Source organism: Ovis canadensis, chromosome 18 (assembly GCF_042477335.2).
Source record: "Ovis canadensis isolate MfBH-ARS-UI-01 breed Bighorn chromosome 18, ARS-UI_OviCan_v2, whole genome shotgun sequence".
Lineage (NCBI taxonomy): Eukaryota > Metazoa > Chordata > Mammalia > Artiodactyla > Bovidae > Ovis > Ovis canadensis.
The window spans coordinates 18798070-18817404 of NC_091262.1; the positions used below are offsets into that span (position 1 = coordinate 18798070).

Sequence of the window (19335 nt, forward strand, 5' to 3'; positions counted from 1 at the left end):
TGTGATGTGGGAAGACAGAACTGATGCTGGACGCCCCCTGCTGGAGAGGATGTGGCATCTAGTTAGGAAGGAAAGTGAAAAAGTGAAAGTGAAATAGCTCATTGGGACCCCATGCACTGTAGCCTGCCAGGCTTCCATGTCCATGAGATTTTTCAAGCAAGAGTACTGGAATGTGTTGCCATTTCCTTCTCCATGGGATCTTACCAACCCAGGGATCAAACCTAGGTTTCCCACATTGCAAGCAGATGCTTTACCCTCTGAGACCCCAGGAGAGGTTGCCTCAAAATCCAAGTGAATTTAGTGTCAAAGAGGAACTTGTCATGTGGAATGCCCCTCTCTCCTCAGCACCCTACCAATGCCCAGTGATATCTGGAGCACAGGGCCTTCTTCCCCTTATATACAGATCAAGTTTGCATGTGAATCTTGGCACCTGGAGCCATCAATCATCAGCTCAAGAAAGCTTGCAGTGGGGGAATTAAGGGAGGCTCATGTTCGGCTGAAGAGCTCGCAGTCCTCTTTGTGCTCTGCACAGTCTGTGTCTTGGCCCTCATTTCTTTCTTTCTTTCTTTTTTTTTTTTTTAAGTAATTTATTTATTTGGCTGTGCCCAGCCTTAGCTGTGGCGTGCAGGGTCTTTTAGTCACAGCATGCAGGATCTTTAGTTGCAAGATGTGAGATCTAGTTCCCTGACCAGGGATCAAACCCAGGGCCCCAGCATTGGGAGCTTGGAATCTTAGCCACTGGGCCACCAGAGAAGTCCGTGGCCCTCTGTCTCCAAGTTTGACGTTTGAACATGGTGTCTCTTGGCAGAGTCTGTGCTGCTTTGGGGACTGTCTTGCTTTCAGTAACAATAGTAGTGGTCATGATGATGGCGACTAGCATCCAAACATCCAAGAGGCCATGAGACTCAACGTAGCTGACCTGCTGGGGAGTCAGTTCCAGACAACATGATCAGAAAACGTGATCTGACACCAAAATGGAGCAGTTCACAAAAAACCCCAGACAAGCTGACAAACTCAGGATCTTTCTCATTTGTGAGTGCATTAGACAGCTTTGACCCCCAGACAAAAAAAGAGGGCTTCCCTTACTGCTACTTCCATCTGTAGGGCTTTTATCTGCTGGTTTGTCTTGCTTTTAATCTCTCCTAGCCCTCTTCCATGTGTGAACTGAGATTAAGCACTGCTCTTCCACAAAATTATGACCAGGAAATTTGTGTGTTAAGATAAAACAGGATCATAGCAAATAGTAGTGATTTCCTTTATCAAGCAATTGTGTGTGTGTGTGGAAAACATACCTAACATAAAGTTTGCCATTTAAGTCATTTAAAGCGTGCAGTGGTATTAGGTTACACTCACACTGTTCTGCAGCCATTGCCACCATCCATCTTGAGAGCTTTTTCATCTTCTCAGACCAAAACTTTGTTCCCATTAAACACTGACTCTCCATTCCCCTCCCCTCATCCCCTAGTAATCACTAGACTCCCTTCTGGTTCTGTAAATGTGACTACTCGAGGCACCTAATATCTGCATATAAGCAGACTCATACAGTATTTGTCTTTTTGTGACTGAGTTATTTCATTTAATGTCTTCCTTCAGATATATACCCAGAAGTGGAATTGCTGGATTCATCTGGTTTTTTCCATTAAGTTTTTTCTCTGTCCTGTTTTCCATAATGGCTGTACCAATTTAGATTCCCTCAAACAAAGCACGAGTTCCTTTTATCACATCCTTGCCAACATGTGTTGTCTCTTGTTTTTTTGATATTAGACATCCTAAAAGATGACCATTGTATCTACTACTGTGGGCAAAAATCCCTTAGAAGACATGGAGTAGCCATAATAGTCAACAAAACAGTCTTAAATGCAGTACTTGGATGCAATCTCAAAAATGACAGAATGATCTCTGTTAATTTCCAAGGCAAACCATTCAATATCACAGTAATCCAAGTCTATGCCCCAACCAGTAACGCTGAAGAAGCTGAAGTTGAACAGTTCTATGAAGACCTACAAGACATTTTAGAACTAACACCCAAAAAAGATGTCCTTTTCATTATAGGGGACTGGAATGCAAAAGTAGGAAGTCAAGAAATACCTGGAGTAACAGGCAAATTTGGCCTTGCAGTACAGAATGAAGCATGGCAAAGGCTAATAGAGTTTTGCCAAGAGAATGAACTGGTCATAGCAAACACCCTCTTCTACCAACACAAGAGAAGACTATACACATGGACATCACTAGGTGGCCAACACTGAAATCAGATTGATTATATTCTTTGCAGCCAAAGATGGAGAAGCTCTATATAGTCAGCAAAAACAAGACCAGGAGCTGACTGTGGCTCAGATCACGAACTCCTTATTGCCAAATTCAGACTTAAATTGAAGAAAGTGGGGAAAACCACTAGACCATTCAGGTATGACTTAAATCATTTCCCTTATGATTATACAGTGGAAGTGAGAAATAGATTTAAGGCACTAGATCTGATAGACAGAGTGCCTGATGAACTATGGACAGAGGTTCGTGACATTGTACAGGAGACAGGGATCAAGACCATCCCCAAGAAAAAGAAAGGCAAAAAGGCAAAATGGCTGTCTCAGGAGGCCTTACAAATAGCTGTGAAAAGAAGAGAGTTGAAAAGCAAAGGAGAAAAGGAAAGATATATCCTTTTGAATGCAGAGTTCCAAAGAATAGCAAGGAGAGATAAGAAAGCCTTCCTCGGCAATCAATGCAAAGAAATAGAGGAAAACAGCAGAATGGGAAATACTAGAGATCTCTTCAAGAAAATTAGAGATACCAAGGGAACATTTCATGCAAAGATGGGCTCAATAAAGGACAGAAATAGTGTGGACCTAATAGAAGCAGAAGATATTAAGAAGAGATGGCAAGAATACACAGAAGAACTGTACAAAAAATATCTTCATGACCCAGATAATCACGATGGTGTGATCAGTCACCTAGAGCCAGACATCCTGGAATGTGAAGTCAAGTGGGCCTTAGGAAGCATCACTAGGAACAAAGCTAGTGGAGGTGATGGAATTCTAGTGGAGCTATTTCAAATCCTAAAAGATCATGCTGTGAAAGTGCTGCACTCAACATGTCAGCAAATTTGGAAAACTCGGCAGTGGCCACAGAACAGGAAAATGTCAGTTTTCATTCCAATCCCAAAGAAAGGCAATGCCAAAGAATGCTCAAACTACTGCACTAATGCACTCTTTTCACACGCTAGTAATGTTCAAAATTCTCCAAGCCAGGCTTTAGCAATACATGAACTGTGAACTCCCTGATGTTCAAGCTGGTTTTAGAAAAGGCAGAGGAACCAGAGATCAAATTGCCTGTATCCACTGGATCATCGAAAAATCAAGAGTTCCAGAAAAACATCTATTTCTGCTTTATTGACTATGTCAAAGCCTTTGACTGTGTGGACCACAATAAACTGTAGAAAATTCTGAAAGAGATGAGAATACCAGACCACCTGACCTGCCTCTTGAGAAACCTGTATGCAGATCAGGAAGCAACAGTTAGAACTGGACATGGGACAACAGACTGGTTCCAAATTGGGAAAGGAATATGTCAAGGCTGTATATTGTCACCCTGCTTATTTAACTTCTATGCAGAGTACAGCATGAGAAATGCTGGGCTGGAAGAAGCACAAGCTAGAATCATGATTGCTGAGAGAAATATCGATAACCTCAGATATGCAGATAACACCACCCTTATGGCAGAAAGTGAAGAGGAACTAAAAAGCCTCTTGATGAAAGTGAAAGAGGAGAGTGAAAAAGTTGGCTGAAAGCTCAACATTCAGAAAACGAAGATCATGGCATCTGGTCCCATCACTTCATGGGAAATAGATGGGGAAACAGTGGAAACAGTGGCTGACCTTATTTTTTTGGGCTCCAAAATCACTGCAGATGATGATTGCAGCCATGAAATTAAAAGATGCTTACTCCTTGGAAGAAAAGTTATGACCAACCTAGATAGCATATTCAAAAGCAGAGACATTACTTTGCCAACTAAGGTCCGTCTAGTCAAGGCTATGGTTTTTCCAGTAGTCATGTATGGATGTGAGAGTTGGATTGTGAAGAAAGCTGAGCACTGAAGAATTGATGCTTTGAACTGTGGTGTTGGAAAAGACTCTTGAGAGTCCCTTGGACTGCAAGGAGATCCAACCAGTTCATCCTAAAGAGACCAGTCCTGGGTGTTCATTGGAAGGACTGATGTTGGAAGCTGAAACTCCAATACCTTGGCCACCTGATGTGAAGTGCTGACTCATTTGAAAAAACTCTGATGCTGGGAAAGATTGAAGGCAGGAGGAGAAGGGAACGACAGAGGATGAGATGGTTGATGGCATCACTGACTCAATGGACATGAGTTTGGGTGAGCTCCAGAATTTAGTGACAGACAAGGAAGCCTGGTGTGCTGCGGTTCATGAGGTCGCAAAGAGTTGGACATGACTGAGGGACTGAACTGAACTGACTGATCCTAAAAGGTATGAGGTGATATCTCATTGTGGTTTTGATTTACATTTCCATGATGGTTAGCCTGGAACAATTTTTCATGTACTTGTTGGCCATTTGTACGGCATTTTCTGTAGAAAACTATTCAGGTTCTTTTTCCATTTTTCAACTGGATGGCTATTTTTTTTCTAGTGAGTTGCATAAATATCCCATATATTTTGGATAATAAACCCTTATCAGGTGTATGGTCTGTAAATACTTTCTCCCAGTCTGTAAGTAGCCTTTTCATTTTGTTGATGGTTTCCTTTGCTTTGCAGAAACTTTGAGATTTGATACAGTGCCATTTGTTGATTTTTGTTTTGTTTCTTGCAATTTAGTTGTCATTTAAGAAATTGTTACCAAGACCAATGTCAAGGAGCATTTCTCCTCTGTTTTCTTCTACAAGTTTTACCATTTCAAATTTTTTATTTATTTCAAGTTGTGTTTTGTGAGTGGTGTCAGACAGGGGTCCAAGTTCATTTTTCTTGCAAACTGATTTCTAGTTTTCCCACCACCGTATATCAAAGAGACTGTCTTTTCTCCTTGAGTATTCCTGGCTCCCTTATCAAATATTCATTGATTATATATGCACAGGTTCATTTCTGGGCTCTATTAGCCATTTATCTAATGATTAACATTCAGATTTTTGCAAAATTTTTGCTATTAGTAACATGGTCTGATGAGCATTCTTTTACACATTATCAGTTTGTCTGTTGTTGTTAACCAGAACAGATAGCAGAGTTGTAGGGTGTGCATATGTTAAATTTGACTATAGTTTGTCTATTTTTTCTTCAAATTGGCTGCACTAATGTACACCCCTATTCACGGGCAGGAGAGTGTCCTCTCCCATCCTGTTACCAAGGGAAATAAAGATATTTCCAAGCTCTTATGTTTCAGCCAGGCTGAAAGGTGAAATGTCATCCTGCTGTTGCTTCAGGTTCCATGTCCCTACAGATTAATGCATTTGAGGGTCACCTATCTCGCCCCCTCCCCCACCTGGTAGGAACTGGGCTGCACGGCAGGAAGTGAGTGTCGGGCAGGCAAGTGAGAGTAGCTTCATCTGTGTCGACAACCACTCCCCATCGCTCACATTACCAGCTGAACTCTGTCTCCTCTCAGATCAGCGGTGGCATTTGTAGGAACACAAACCCTCCCGAGAACTGCCCATCCAGGGACCCAGGTTGCATGCTCCTTATGCGAATCATCCCCAAACCATCTGCTCTCTGCCCTCCCCTCATCCCGCCTGTGGAAAAATTACCTTCCATGAAACTGATCCCTGGTGCCAAAAGGACTGGAGACTGCTGACTATCTGATAGGTTAACGATGGCAAACTCAGGTGGGTTCCAACAGCAGGACTATTCCTGAAAGGCAGTGGGGCTGCTACTCCCTGACTTTCAACGGCAGGACTTGGGCCAACAAAACTGCACCAAAAAGCTCTCCAGGATATCATGTTCCACCAGAAGATGATGCTGAACTTTCATTTGGCTGAGGCTGCTGTTAGAGGAGAGAAAAGCCCCAAACCTGGCCATGAGCAGGATGTGTGTGGAGACTTTCAGAAGCTTCAGATGCCCAGCAAAGAGTGGCAGCCCCTGGAGCCATGGAGGGTGGGGCGGACAAAGCAGGAGAGGATTCCACCAGCCACGCCCGGGGGAAACACAAAACGATGAGTTAGCAGTAGTGAGACTGCTGGGCTTTATTAAGAGTCAGTGACACAGTCCCCTCCTAGGGTTAATTGGCATGAAAGCTGGATAGTGTTCACCTCCGGATTCCTTCTGATGACATGTAATCCCTGTGATACATTTTAGATTCTGAGAGGCCCTCAGCAGAGTACAAGAGAAGTGCTGTGGCCCCTCCGCTTTGAGAAAAGAAAAACAGGTAGGACAAGGAAAGAAGGAGAGAGAACTGAGCATGGCTGCACATCAATTCATTCTGCTTTGTTTCTACAAGATGCTCCTCAGGAAACTAAAGGAGTCAACTTTCCTGAAGACCTCAGTTATGCTCTGAGGAAAAGAATCAAGTCATTCTGTTGCTGGAAGACCTGGGTCCAAGCCCAGGCTTTGCCTCTGTGTGCCTGTTTCCTAATCTGTAAAACCGGGTAATATTCCTTACTGCTTGCGTTGGGGGGCTCTTGTTTGTAGCGAGCAGCTCTGGGCTGGAAGTCAGGACCACAATTCCAGCTCTTGCTCTGACAGGAACTCACTGGGTGAGTTAGTAAGCTCCTTAAGCTCTCTCTCCCTCAGTTTCTCAGTCTGTCAGAGGGTGTGATCTTGCCAGTTTCACTGACTTCTGTGAAGATAAAGACAGCAGGAGGTGTGAAGATTTTGCATAAACACCACTGCCTTGAATGTAACTAGTTGTTGTTCGGTCACTCAGTTGTGTCCAGATCTTTGCGACCGCATGAACTGCAGCACACCAGGCCTCCCAGTCCTTCAATATCTCCCAGACCTTGCTCAAACTCATGTGCATGGAGTCAATGATGTTATCCAACCAGCTCATCCTCTGTCGTCCCCTTCTCCTCCCACCTTCAATCTTTCCCAGCATCAGGGTCTTTTCAAATGAGTTAGTTCTTCGCATCGGGTGGCCAAAGTATTGGAGCTTCAGCTTCAGCATCAGTCCTCCCAATGAATATTCAGGACTGATTTCCTTTAGGATGGACTGGTTGAATCTCCTCGCAATCTAAGGGATTCTAAGCGTCTTTTCCAGTTCAGAAAGCATCAGTTCTTTGGCACTCAGCCTGCTTTATGGCCCAACTCTCACATTCGTACATGACGACTGGAAAAACCATAGGTTTCTCATAGCTTTTCTTCCAATGTGCAAAGTTGCACACCTTGTGAACGAAACTGCTCTGTCACAAACAACCAAAACTCATTTTACTTTAGATATAGAGAAAATATGCCTTTATGGGTGGCGTCCCTTAAAGATAGACAATTTCTGGCCTGTCTTCCAGGGAAACAGTTCCAAACATGGGGACAAACTGAACATCAGTCAGGAGTCTCCCCGAGTGGTCCGGGAACGGGCGGCTATCATGCGGCTCCCTTGCGCCACCTGGTGCCCCATTCCCGCAACTGCCCAGAAACCACGTGTAAGAAAGTGCTTACAACCTAACTACGCACTCTGGGTCAGGCCCGCCCTAGCCAATCGGCGAGGGGGAGGCGGGGCGGGAGAAAGCGGGAGTCCAATCGTTGCCCGCCTCCCGAGAAGAAGGCGGGGCTTACGATTTACCACGTTGGGTTTGTCCGCAGCGCTAATTACTTTTTCCGAAGGCTGGGGAGCCTCACTCCCGCTGGCGCCGCCGCCTCGCGCGCTCCTGCTCCGTCGCGGCCGCGCGGGGGGCGCCTGCTCCCGAGGACCATGTGTGACGGCGCCCTGCTGCCCCCCCTGGCCCTGCCCCTGCTGCTGCTGCTGCTCTGGGGACTGGACCCGGGCACAGGTAGCGCCCCGCTCCCGCCGCCCCTTCGTCCGCGCCTCCCGCGGCCACCCTCCGCCTGCCCTCCCCGGCGGCCTCCGCCTGCTTGCGCGGCCGCGGCGCGGCGGCCGGCCGCTGACAGCCGCGGAGTCGAGGGGGCGCGGGCCGTGGCCGGAGGACTAGCTCCGGGCGGCCGCCGGGGGTCCGGCTCCCCCGAGGGCCGCGTCCGCGGAGGGGCCCGGGCGGCCGAGTCCGGAGCGGCGCGGGGCCCGGGCGGCGGCGCTGGCCGGCGCGGAGGTGCCAGGGCGAGGGATCGGACGAGGGCGCCGTCTCGGGACCGTGCTGGCGCTGGATGCCCGGCGCTGGCCCCCGCGAGTGGCGGGCGGGCGGGAGGGCGGGCCCCGCCGCGCTGACGCGTCTCGTCTCTCCCCGCAGCTGTCGGCGACGCGGCGGCCGACGTGGAAGTGGTGCTCCCGCGGCGGGTGCGCCTGGAGGACGTGCACCTGCCGCCCCTGCCCGGCGCCCCCGGGCCCCGCAGGCGCCGGCGGCCCCGCGCGCCCCCCGCAGCCCCGCGCGCCAGGCTGGGGGAGCGCGCCCTGCTGCTGCACCTGCCGGCCTTCGGGCGCGACCTGTACCTGCAGCTGCGCCGCGACCTGCGCTTCCTGTCCGGCGGCTTCGAGGTGGAGGAGGCCGGCGCAGGCGGGCGCCACGGACGGTCAGCCGAGCTGTGCTTCTACTCCGGCAGCGTGCTCGGCCACCCCGGCTCCCTCGTCTCGCTCAGCGCCTGCGGCGCCGCCGGCGGCCTGGTACAGCCTTTGCCACCTCCGGGTCTGCCTGGCGATCTGTCCGGGCGCCAAGGGTGGGGGTGAAGGGAGGTCTCCGGGGAGGGCTGGGATGGCGGTGGGGCCTCCGATGTGCTCTGCCGCTGGCAGGAGGGAGCACCCCCAACCTTCCAGAGGGTCTAGGAGCAGAGAGCAAGAAAGGGGAGTCATTTCACTATCCAGCGCTTTCAGTCCTGAAAATTCAGAGGTGCGTCAGGCCAGCACCGACGTGGGGGTGCACAGCGGGATAGCCACAGCCTGCCCAGGGAGCACAGGTCCGGCCCAGATGAAATCCGTCAGGCCCCTAGAGTGAGATGTGCACCTGGCCGAGATGCAGAGAGAGCCCTGTTTGCTTCTGCACAGGTGTGCTGTGTGCGTGTCACTGGAAACACCGGTCTATATGTGTACAGTTCGTCTGTTCTTGAACTGGGGATCGAGTCAAGCATTGGCCTCCTTTCTGTAATTATGAGTCTTTACCCAGGAAAGGATATTTGGAGGGGGCCCCAGACAGGCCGCTAACCTACTCTTCTTAGTTAACACATGGGAGCCAGGAAAGGGAAGGTGTCCCTAATATTTTTACCTTATGCTGCAAGCAGGCATTTGTTGGCACCTACCCTCAGCTAGGCCTGAGGAATGCTGACCTTGGTGATAAGCCCCTCTCTCTGTCCCTGGAAATCCTCTGGGTGTGGCAGTAATCTGCCCTTACCACCTCCCCCTGACCCTGCGGTTTCTGCACCTGTGGAGTGCTCGAAGGGAGGGAGGAAGTCCTTGGCACCTCTGCCCTGCCTTTGCTCACACTGGCTCACTTGGTTACAATGGTGCCCAAACAACACTTCTCAGCTTCTCATCAGGCCCTCAAGGAGCACAGATGGCTGGCAGATGGGCTGCCCCCAGCCGGCAGAGCCTGGGATGGGTGCAGAGCAGGCTTCTCTATCTTCTGGCGAAGTAGTTTCTGTGTCTGTCCTTTCCTGGCACAGGAAACTGCTTTCCCCACTTCCACCTTCTCTCGCTCCACCATCTAGAATTCTCTTGCCCTTACCCACATAGCGTGCAACAAGTTGACACGAATCTGCCACAAAGATCAGAAACCCTGAGGGTCAGAGTCTTTATGTAAGACTGCTCTCTTCCCGGCAGTGTAGGGGAACTTAGGTAGTAATTCTAAACTTGGCCTTCACCAGTTCCCCTTGTAGGATTTTTTGAGTTCTGATAAGAATGTGATCTTCATTTGCTGGACTGGAGAAATTGGCATCTTTGGTTAAATGAGGAAAAGGGACCGTGGAGGGGTCTGGTAGGAGCTAGGGTGGAACAGCAGCAGGGAGTGTGAGCTGTGGGTGAGGAGGCTTAAGCAGGGGTGAGAAAGGCTCAGATCACTGAAGGACTCGGGTCAAGGCTGTATCATGTTCTGGGAGGGACTGGAAGGCCCACATCATTTTTCCTGTTTTTGCCAAAGTGTTTAAAGTCTAGGTCACATCACTGTACTGAACATGGAAACATCTGAATCCTATTTGCTGCGGTTTAGTGAGTTTCTGTAGAGGTCAGAGTTTATACTTCTTGGTGTAAAGTTTCCAGAGAGGCACTATCTGCGAAGGATCTGAGAGTGGATATCTGGATAACACTGATTTAAAATCCTCCTGGAGTGAGTGCTGGGCCCTTTCACACATGGCTCTGAGCTGTGAGAGTTCCCTTCTGTCCTCCAGGTTTTCAGCAGGACTGCCCTTCCCTTCAGCACCATGTGAGGGCGCTGTGCTTTAGATAAAGGAACAAGACAAAGAGGCTGCGATAAGCATGTGCCAGCTGCGGTGGGGGCACCTCTAAGACTTGAGTTAAAATTCATACTTCTGTGGTTTTGTCTGCCTTGTGCATCCCATAGATGTAAGCTGGACATTAGACACTTCTTTCTAATACACCCTAGAGAGGAAAGGCAGGGGTTCAGAGACTGCCGGGTGACTTGGAGTGGACCTCTTTGGTGGCAGAGTAGTCCTGCTCTTCTAGAAAAGAAACCAGCAGGAATGCAGGCTAACCAGGTTTGCATCACACCCCACCTTACTTTGATTTTGGTACTCGGTGTGCTTAAGACAGTTCCGCTGGGTGGTAACGTTGTGTTAGCCCCTCTGGACCATGGTAGAGGCCCCGTAGAGATCTCGCTCGGGTGTTGTGTGTTTTTGAGGACAGGTTCAACCATGAGGTATGGGGAAAGGAATAGTGCCCAGTAGGTGAGTTTTGGTGCCCACAGTTGGGAGCATTCCAAAGCCTCGTTGTGTCTGAAGAATCATGTTGAGCAGGGCTGGCAAACTGTTTCTGCGAAGGACCAAGTAGTAAATAGTGCAGGCTCTGCAGGCCGTATGGTCTCTGTCCCAACTGCTCAACACTGCTCTTTGAGTGCAGAAGCAGCCGTAAGAAGGTAAAGAAATAGGTGGACATGGATGTGTTCGATACAGTTTTATTCCGGTGCTGAATATGAATTAAACCTGCTGCATCTCACGTCTCCAGAACAGCCTAATGAGGAGCGTTGCCTGCAGGGACGGGTGTGTGGGCTCTGCTCCCTGAGCTGTCTGCCCCCGGAGACATTTGATACCTGTTTGAAGGAGATGCATGATTAGAATGGATCGTTCCTTAATTGTTCATGGGGGCAGGGGAAGTAAATCTCACACTCCATTTTGCTCTCCACCCTGGGAACCCTGCCTTTTGACGGTGGGCGGAGGTGGGGGTCTGTGCTGTTTCCCTTCTCTGTCTTCCCTTGAAGAGCTGTGCAAGCTGCATTTTTTTGGATCTTCAGAGACCATGGGCTCAGGTATTAATTGTTTTATGTTTATGCATCTTCATTTTATTTACATTTCAGAGAAGTCCTCAGACATAACATAGGTTTTGGGAAGTTTCTGTAACTGTATATGACTTCAAAGCAATGAACTCTGGGCATATGAGGAAGGTATTTTCCCTCCCAGAGGATTTATGTGAGTTTGGATCAGCTGCCTTGTGTGAATGGGACCAGATCATGGAAGGCTGGCAGAATCCGAAGAAACTTCGGGTTAAGATTCACCAGAGCAGGCAGTGGAGGTGGAACCCCAGAGACAGAGTGAGTGTCCGTCTCTGAAAAGACTCAGTGCTGCCTGTCGGAAAGAAGAGGACGGAGCGGCCGTCCTCATCCCCACGTGTGAGGAGAGGAGGGCGGACAGGCGGAGCGTCTGGTCTGCTGAACAAGGGCCCTTCTGCCTCAGGAGCACCAGGTCAGGGAAGTCCTTGGCCGGAACATGCCCACCTCTTAGCGGGGGCTGTGGCCTGCGGGGGTGTGCTGTGGGCAAGATGCTGGGGCCACACGGGACACCCAGGAGCTCTGGGGCATGGCCCTTTTTCCAGGCCACCCAGGAGAAACAGAAGGTCAGGGGTGGTCCCAGGACACCTTCTCTGGAGTCACATCCATGCTCTGAGGATGCTGGCTTATGTCTCTCTCACCCAGGATGCTCACTGGGGCCTCATGGGTCAGCCAGCCTGGCTGTCTGTGCCCGACCACAGGGCAAGGGGCTCTGTCTGTCTGTGCCCGACCACAGGGCAGGGGGCTCTGTCTGCCCGGTGCCCGACCACAGTGCAGGGCCGGGGCGGGAGCCCCTCGCCCATGCTGCTTCCCACACTCTTAGTTCCCATAGCTCTTCCTTCCAGTCTGCTCAGGAGCTTTTAGAGAGTGCTCACTGTTTCCACAGGGGAAGAACTGTGGTTCAGATAAAAACGGGGTGGGACTGAGGTCAGCCAGGCAGTCAGTAGGTGGCTTAGAAGAGTTGGGGGCCCACGCTCTCAAGAGGGCAGCGTGATATCGATGAAGGGGCCAGTTGGGGAGGTTGCTGCCTCTCCTTTAGAGTTGCCCAACTTGCTTTTCATTGACCACAAAATTGCCCAGCTTTTAAATGCAGCATCACTTGATCACTACAGCTGAGTAGGAAGCAGTCTTGGCAAAAGCCGTTTGGTGTGGAGGCCACTGGGAAGGGAGCAAAGAGACCGCACCATGTCATCCTGCATCGTGGTATTGATACAGGTGTGGGGAAGGCACACAGTCTTAGTCATTCATCAGTTAATGTTCCTGAAGAATTTATCATGCACAGTATAAATGTATTTGGAAAATGCAAAACACATTTTTAAAAGCTTTGTAAAAACAACCGCTTGAGTGGATGTTAAGGAAAGCAAGGAGGGAAAAGACAGTTGTGAAATTTGGGATGTGGAGGAATTGAAGAAGAGAACCTGGAGCATAGAATTCTAAGGCCTCCCACCAGCTTCTCTGGAAGGATGCTCACTCTGCTTGACGGTAACTCTGTATCCACCGCTCGTGAGCATCAGGCTACCTGTGACCGTAACCTCAGATACCTAAGCCTGTCTAGGTACTTACCTAGGGTACATAGCTAGATTTTCCCATCTGAACTTTGTATTTAATTGGCAACCTGTTAAAAAAGAAGAAGTACAAGATGGGATGATGAACTGAATGAAGATGTCTTCTTTGACAGCATTCTTGAAGCTTATTTCCCGAAATGGAGACACTGCAGCTCCTTGACCTTGGATATGTGCAACAGGAGATGTTTTTGCAGCCAGTATGTCCTGGGGACCCACTCAGAGTCAGCAACCTCCCCGTGCGTGCTGCTACGCGCGAGCTCACAGGTGCACCGTCACACCCAGGTTCTTTTGGAAATGAGACTATTCTGAGCTGTGATCCTGAGCAAGTCCCTTACGTCCTTTGAATGCCCCTGTCTGAAGTCACACAAGGGTAAATAGCATTGGCTTTGCGTGGCTGTCGAGAGAACGAAGTAAGATAAAGTCTGAAATCAGTTAGTGAGAGCCTGGCATGTTAAGGCATTGGAAACACGTTTCTTCTCTTGACCCACAGGCTGTTTCCAGACTTTTCCATTTATAGATCAACCAACCAGTCAAGGCTGTTGACTAAATGAGCAGATCATTATCATATACCTGCCGTGTGTAGGACCCTCCGGTAGGCTCCCAGTGAGCCTCAGAGAGAAGTAGGGTATGGGGCCTTGTCTCGGAAGGTTTGCAGGGGAAGGAGCATGCTCTTAAGCCTGCAGGGTGGGGGCGGGGAGGCGGTTTCATCCTTTACAAGTGGTTCTCAGCCCTGAGCTGGCATCAGAGTTCCTGGCAGCATTTGCTACCTGGATTGCTGGCCACCCCCCACCCCAGGTTTCAGATCCAGTCCATCTGGCGGTGGACCCGAGAGCTTGAGCTCTGACAGGTTCTCAGGGGCTGCTGCTGGTCAGGGACCATTTTGAGGATCACTGGCCTGGAGGCCATGAGGGGGCATTTCTGGCTACTAACCGGGGAGTCCCTGGGGAGAGCAGTGTGGGGAGGACAGGAGCAGGGGGCATTTGGAAGGGTGAGGCGATGGGCCTCAAGGCTTGGGTGGTGGAAACAGGAAGACTACACGAGAGGGGTCAGAAGGAGGGGGTCTGTGACTGACAGTCCAGTGCTGGAAACAGGCTGACTTTGGAGTAAAGACCAAGAATCTGTGTTCAGGCAGTTGATGTTTGCAGAAGCAGCAACACAACCCTGAAAGGGGGGTTCCTTGTGGAGGTTGGGAGCCCCCTCATGCCTGTGCTGTATCAGGGATGCTCCTGGGACAGGTTTGAGCCCCCCCCAGATTCTGCTGCTGCTGCTGCTGCTGCTAAGTCGCTTCAGTCGTGTCCGACTCTGTGCGGCCCCAAAGATGGCAGCCCACCAGGCTCCCCCATCCCTAGGATTCTCCAGGCAAGAATACTGGAGTGGGTTGCCATTTCCTTCTCCAATGCATGTAAGTGAAAAGTCAAAGTGAAGTTGCTCAGTCGTGTCCGACTCTTAGCGACCCCATGGACTGTAGCCTACCAGACTCCTCCGTCCATGGGATTTTCCAGGCAAGAGTACTGGAGTGGGGTGCCATTGCCTTCTCTGCTGAGGCCCCCCGAAAGTCTGAGGCCAGTGTAGCAGGGCCTGCAGCCCCAGGACTGTTATTCCTTCTTGGGAGCAGACTTTCTCCCTCCTCTCCAACCACCTACACTCACCCGTCCACACGGAGGAGGCCACCGAGCCCCGGTCCAGTGAACCCAAGAACTGTGGCCTCCTGCAAAGGAGAGGCTTCGAAGGCTCCCTAGGCACGGAAGTTCCCGGGGGAGCCTTTGTAGGATGGCGAGGTCACCAGTCACGAGGCGGGTCCCCTCAGACAGAGGGAAAAGCGTCAAATGGTTCCAGAACATGCATGCAACAGAATTTCTTAAACACATTTTTCATGTTATGCAAAGAAGTCTCACTAATGTTAGGAAGTTACAAACCTTTCTGACCTTCACTCATTTTTCCAGCTGCAGGGACAGCTAGTCCTGCTTCAGGGGGTGGGGTGGGGTTAATAATACCCAGATTATAATGCTCTCTTAAAGCAGCACTGAAACCCCTCAAAGCCAGCTTCCAGAATGAAGGGAACTGAAAGGGAACCACTCAGAACTTTTGTAATATCGGGTTACACCTGATACATTTTATTTGCCACAAACTTCTTTAAAGGTAAACTATCTGCCTTCAATGCGGGACCCCTGGGTTTGATTCCTGGGTCAGGAAGATCCCCTGGAGAAGGAAATGACAACCCACACCAGTACTCTTGCCTGGAAAATGCCATGGACGGAGGAGCCTCGTAGGCTACAGTCCATGGGATCGCAAAGAGTTGCACACGACTGAGCAACTTCAACAAACTTCTTTAGTAGGATACCAAATCTTAGAAGATGTAAGATTTCTCTCTTCATTTCATCGAGGATTGTTGTCTCCTTTAAAAGCCAGAGGTCTCCAGGCTTCCAGTCCTGTCTGCCATGGGAGTCCAGTCCCCTTCAGATGGGGTCTGCAGTGCTCTTGCATATACTGTGATCTCAGGCATTTCCTCGCTGCTGTCTGTGGAACAGGGAGGCCTTGCAAGAGCATTTCCCAGTGGCTCCTTTCTCGACATAGATGGTGAGCAGAGGAATAATGCAAACCCAGCAAGCCCTGCTCAGCTCTTGGGTCCACAGGGCAGAGTGCCCCGTCAGGAAGGCCCAGGCTGGGGCAGGCGCTCCGTGCCCAGGGCACCTCCAGATCCTGGATCAACGCAGGAGGTGGCTGCCTCTCCAGCAGCCAGCTGAAAGCTAGGAAAGTGGTTCTTGACCCTAGCTGCATCAGCGTCTCCCAGTGAGCTTAAAAAAATACCAGTGTCTGAGTTTCACCCCCAGGGATCTAAGTCATGTGGCCTGGAGTGGGGCCTGGGCCTCAGGAGTTCTCAGAATCGGCTGAGGGGCTGCAGCTTGCAGCCGGGGACAGGACCGTGGGCGTGGGGCCATGGGAGCGCTGTGCTGGGGCTTCTAGTCCCCACTGGTCCGTCCACTTCATTCTGTTCAATCCATTTCATTTGAGTCCATCCCAGTACAGTCCAGTTCTCTCACATGTTTCTTGAGTCACTCTAATGTGGCAGACATTGGAAAAATAAGGAGGCATAATTCTGATCTTGCCTCAAAGACACAAACTATGCACTGGGCTGTGACTGATGCCATCTAACACAGCGGGGAGTGGGCTGGGACAGAGTGCCAGGGAAGGGGGGTGAGTTTTGTAGGGGAAGGGAAGGGAGAGGATGGTTAGGGAAAGGGCTGACAAGTTTTTCCCCTGTGCTGAGATTGTGTGTGTGTGTGTGTGTGTATGTGTGTATATGTGAGTATGTATGTGTGTGTGTATGTGTGTATATGACTGCATGTGTGTGTGTGCGTGTGTGTATGTATGTCTGTGTGTATGTATGCCTGTGTGTGTGTGGGTGTGTGTGTGTGTGGGTGGCAGGGAGGTGGTGGTGGAGGCAGCACTTTCCACAGAACATCTTACCACCGCGATGACCCAGTGGGTGTTGGTGAGGCTTCAGGGTGCCTGGGGAGGGCCGGGGCGAGTCCCTCCTCGTGGTGGCTTCTGGATGGGTGGGCTGTGCCCTGCAGCCCCTCCAGGTGCTCGTTCTGGTGACAGGCCTGCGTGAAATTCTGGGCCCCGGGGGCACCTGGCTGCCCAGTTGAGTGCAGGTCTTTGGCCCATGTGATGTCTCACCAGCTTTGCTAGTCTCTTTCTTGAGTAGATTGAAACCAGTGTGTGGTCCCTGTGAGAAGGACCCTGTAAGGTAAGAACTCCACCGGGAGCTGAGACCGTGGGTGTGTGTGCGTGCGCGCATCGCCTGCCTGTAGGCTTTCTTACAGACTCTCTGTGTTGTGTCACACCAGAACTACTGGCTAAATAGTCTCTACCCTGCAGCTCGCACCCTGGGTTGAGTGGAGGATAACTGGCTTGGAAAGTGCTAGGCACAAGGAGGGCTTTGCCCTCCCGCAGCCTGAGCATTTTGGGAAGATTTGGGACCCTGTCAGAATGGGGCGTGTCCTCCAGGGAGCACGGCCTCCTTCCATGCAGGGCCCATCTATCAACTTTGTTTCAACCATGGACATTTCCACTGACAGTTCTTGAGGGGTTCTGCCCTGAGGCTTTCCGGTGGGGATCTGCACTGCCCCCCACAACCACCTCCCTGAAGTATCACAGTGAACAGACTCAGGTTTTAACTTCAGAGAAGAGGGGAGAAAGCCTTGCTTCCCGGCAGGTCATGCAGTACCACTTTAAGACAGTTTTATTTGGGCAGTAAAATCTCTTGAGTTGTTCTTGGCAGAAGTTCTAATGAAATGGAAACCTTGCAATCTGCTTAGAGCAGTAAGTATGGTCTCACCCTGTGATTTGGGGACTAAAAGTTGTAGGCGATCTTTATAATTGATCTGATTGATTTCCAGAGGATTCATACTGATGCATCCTTTCAGAAGGTAGAGGAGTCTGTATCCTTTGGTGTGAGTAAACTTTGTACCTGAGGCTGGAGGAATTGCTGAGCTGTGGTGGAGACCAGTGCTTCTCAAAGTGTGGTCCTCAGGCCTACAGCAGCAGCGTCACCTGGGGACTTGTTAGAAATGAGTGTTCTTGGTGAGCATCCACGCCCTCCAGATGATTTTGATGTACACTGGAGTTTGGGAGCCATTGCTTTAGTGTGTTTACAGCTTTTAGAAAGTAATGTGGGCGGGGGGCAGAGAGAAGCAGGGATCTTCATGACAGCCTAAGACAGATCGGCTCTATCTCCCGAATCTGTGCTGGCAAAGGTGGTCCCGACCATGAGCCCAGAGCAGGGGCCGTGGACTGCAGAGTCCAGCGGGCAAACACAGAGAATAGCCAGTCAGGTTCCTTGTGGGAGGTTTACCTCATTTTGTTGATGATTCAGAGCGAAGCTAGCGGCAGGTATCCTGGGAAGGAGGGCAGACTTTTAATGCTATCAGCATTGGTTCCAAATGAGGGGAAAAGTTCTCTGCATTGTGTATATGTTTTTAAGAATTAATAGTCACTCTATTAAAGAGGCCAGTTTTTCGTTCAATTTACAAATCACGTTCTCATTATAATCTAGCAAGTTTTTGAAATTCTTTTTAAGGAGCCTTTGGATAACATTAGATCCTGTTTACAAATATGGTGGTGAGCAACATTTAAACCTTTAAAACCATGTTTAGAAATTTAGCACATTCAGTTTCATTTTCAAGTTCTTTTGTAGTCTGGTTAAAGAATAAATCCTTTGCAAGAACTTAAATGGTTCTTGTAAATAATGAGTTACTAGGCTTGTAAAGAAGTCTTCAGTTCTCTTATACATTCTGATACTGCTTACGAACCTGATAAGATTTTAAAATTACAGGTCTAAATCACTGATGTACTTTTTTTTAAATTTTTTTATTTTTTAAATTTTAAAATCTTTAATTCTTACATGCGTTCCCAAACATGAACCCCCCTCCCACCTCCCTCCCCACAACATCTCGCTGGGTCATCCCCATGCGCCAGCCCCAAGCATGCTGCACCCTGCGTCAGACATAGACTGGCGATTCAATTCTTACATGATAGTATACATGTTAGAATTCCCATTCTCCCAAATCATCCCACCCTCTCCCTCTCCCTCTGAGATGTACTTTAAATTAGATCCCAAATCTAATTCATTACTCTGCCAAGTTCTCTTGAAACACTGAAGAAAATCTACAAATCTCCTATCACCAAACTATTAACACTAAGGTGTGACTCCATCCTCTCTATTTAATTCTAGTAATCCCCAGGGGTAAGTTTCTGTATAAAATCCTAAATAGTCTAAGTAGAGATTCTAAATAGTGATCCCTAGGGATATATATACACACATATAACATATATGTATATATATGTAGAGGAAAACGTTCCCCAGTTTCTCTCTGCAGCCTTGCATGACCACTCTTGTTTCAACTTAATTTCCATCACATCCTCCCTACCCTGGCTTTGCACATTTTATTTCCTTCACTAAAGACAAAATAGTCTCTCAAGAGTGCCTTCAAACTAACCTTAGGGACAAAATGCAAATACCAGCACAATTGATCTGGTGTAAGCTGGGGAACTTATATATATATACATATATATATGTATATATGTGTGTATATATGTGTATATATATGTATATATACACATATATACACTTTTTTTCCCTATTAAGGATATAATTGTCATTAATTCCCAACACTTTTGGAGGTACCTGCTCAGGTTGACTTTTGGGGGATGACTTCAGTTCAGTTGCTCAGTCGTGTCCGACTCT

The 19335-nt window shown here is 49.4% G+C and overlaps 1 protein-coding gene across 7 annotated transcripts in view; it reads left to right on the plus strand.

Moving 5' to 3' along the window:
- The first annotated feature begins 7744 nt into the window (after positions 1-7744).
- ADAMTS17 (ADAM metallopeptidase with thrombospondin type 1 motif 17) overlaps positions 7745-19335 on the plus strand; it is a 398399-nt gene continuing 386808 nt past the window's right edge. For all 7 annotated transcript variants that reach the window (XM_069559119.1, XM_069559121.1, XM_069559120.1 and 4 more), the window contains exons 1-2: positions 7745-7914; positions 8326-8696. In XM_069559119.1, the coding sequence (XP_069415220.1) occupies positions 7836-7914; positions 8326-8696 (450 nt within the window). In that variant the 5' untranslated portion in view covers positions 7745-7835. The remainder of the gene's footprint in view (positions 7915-8325; positions 8697-19335) is intronic.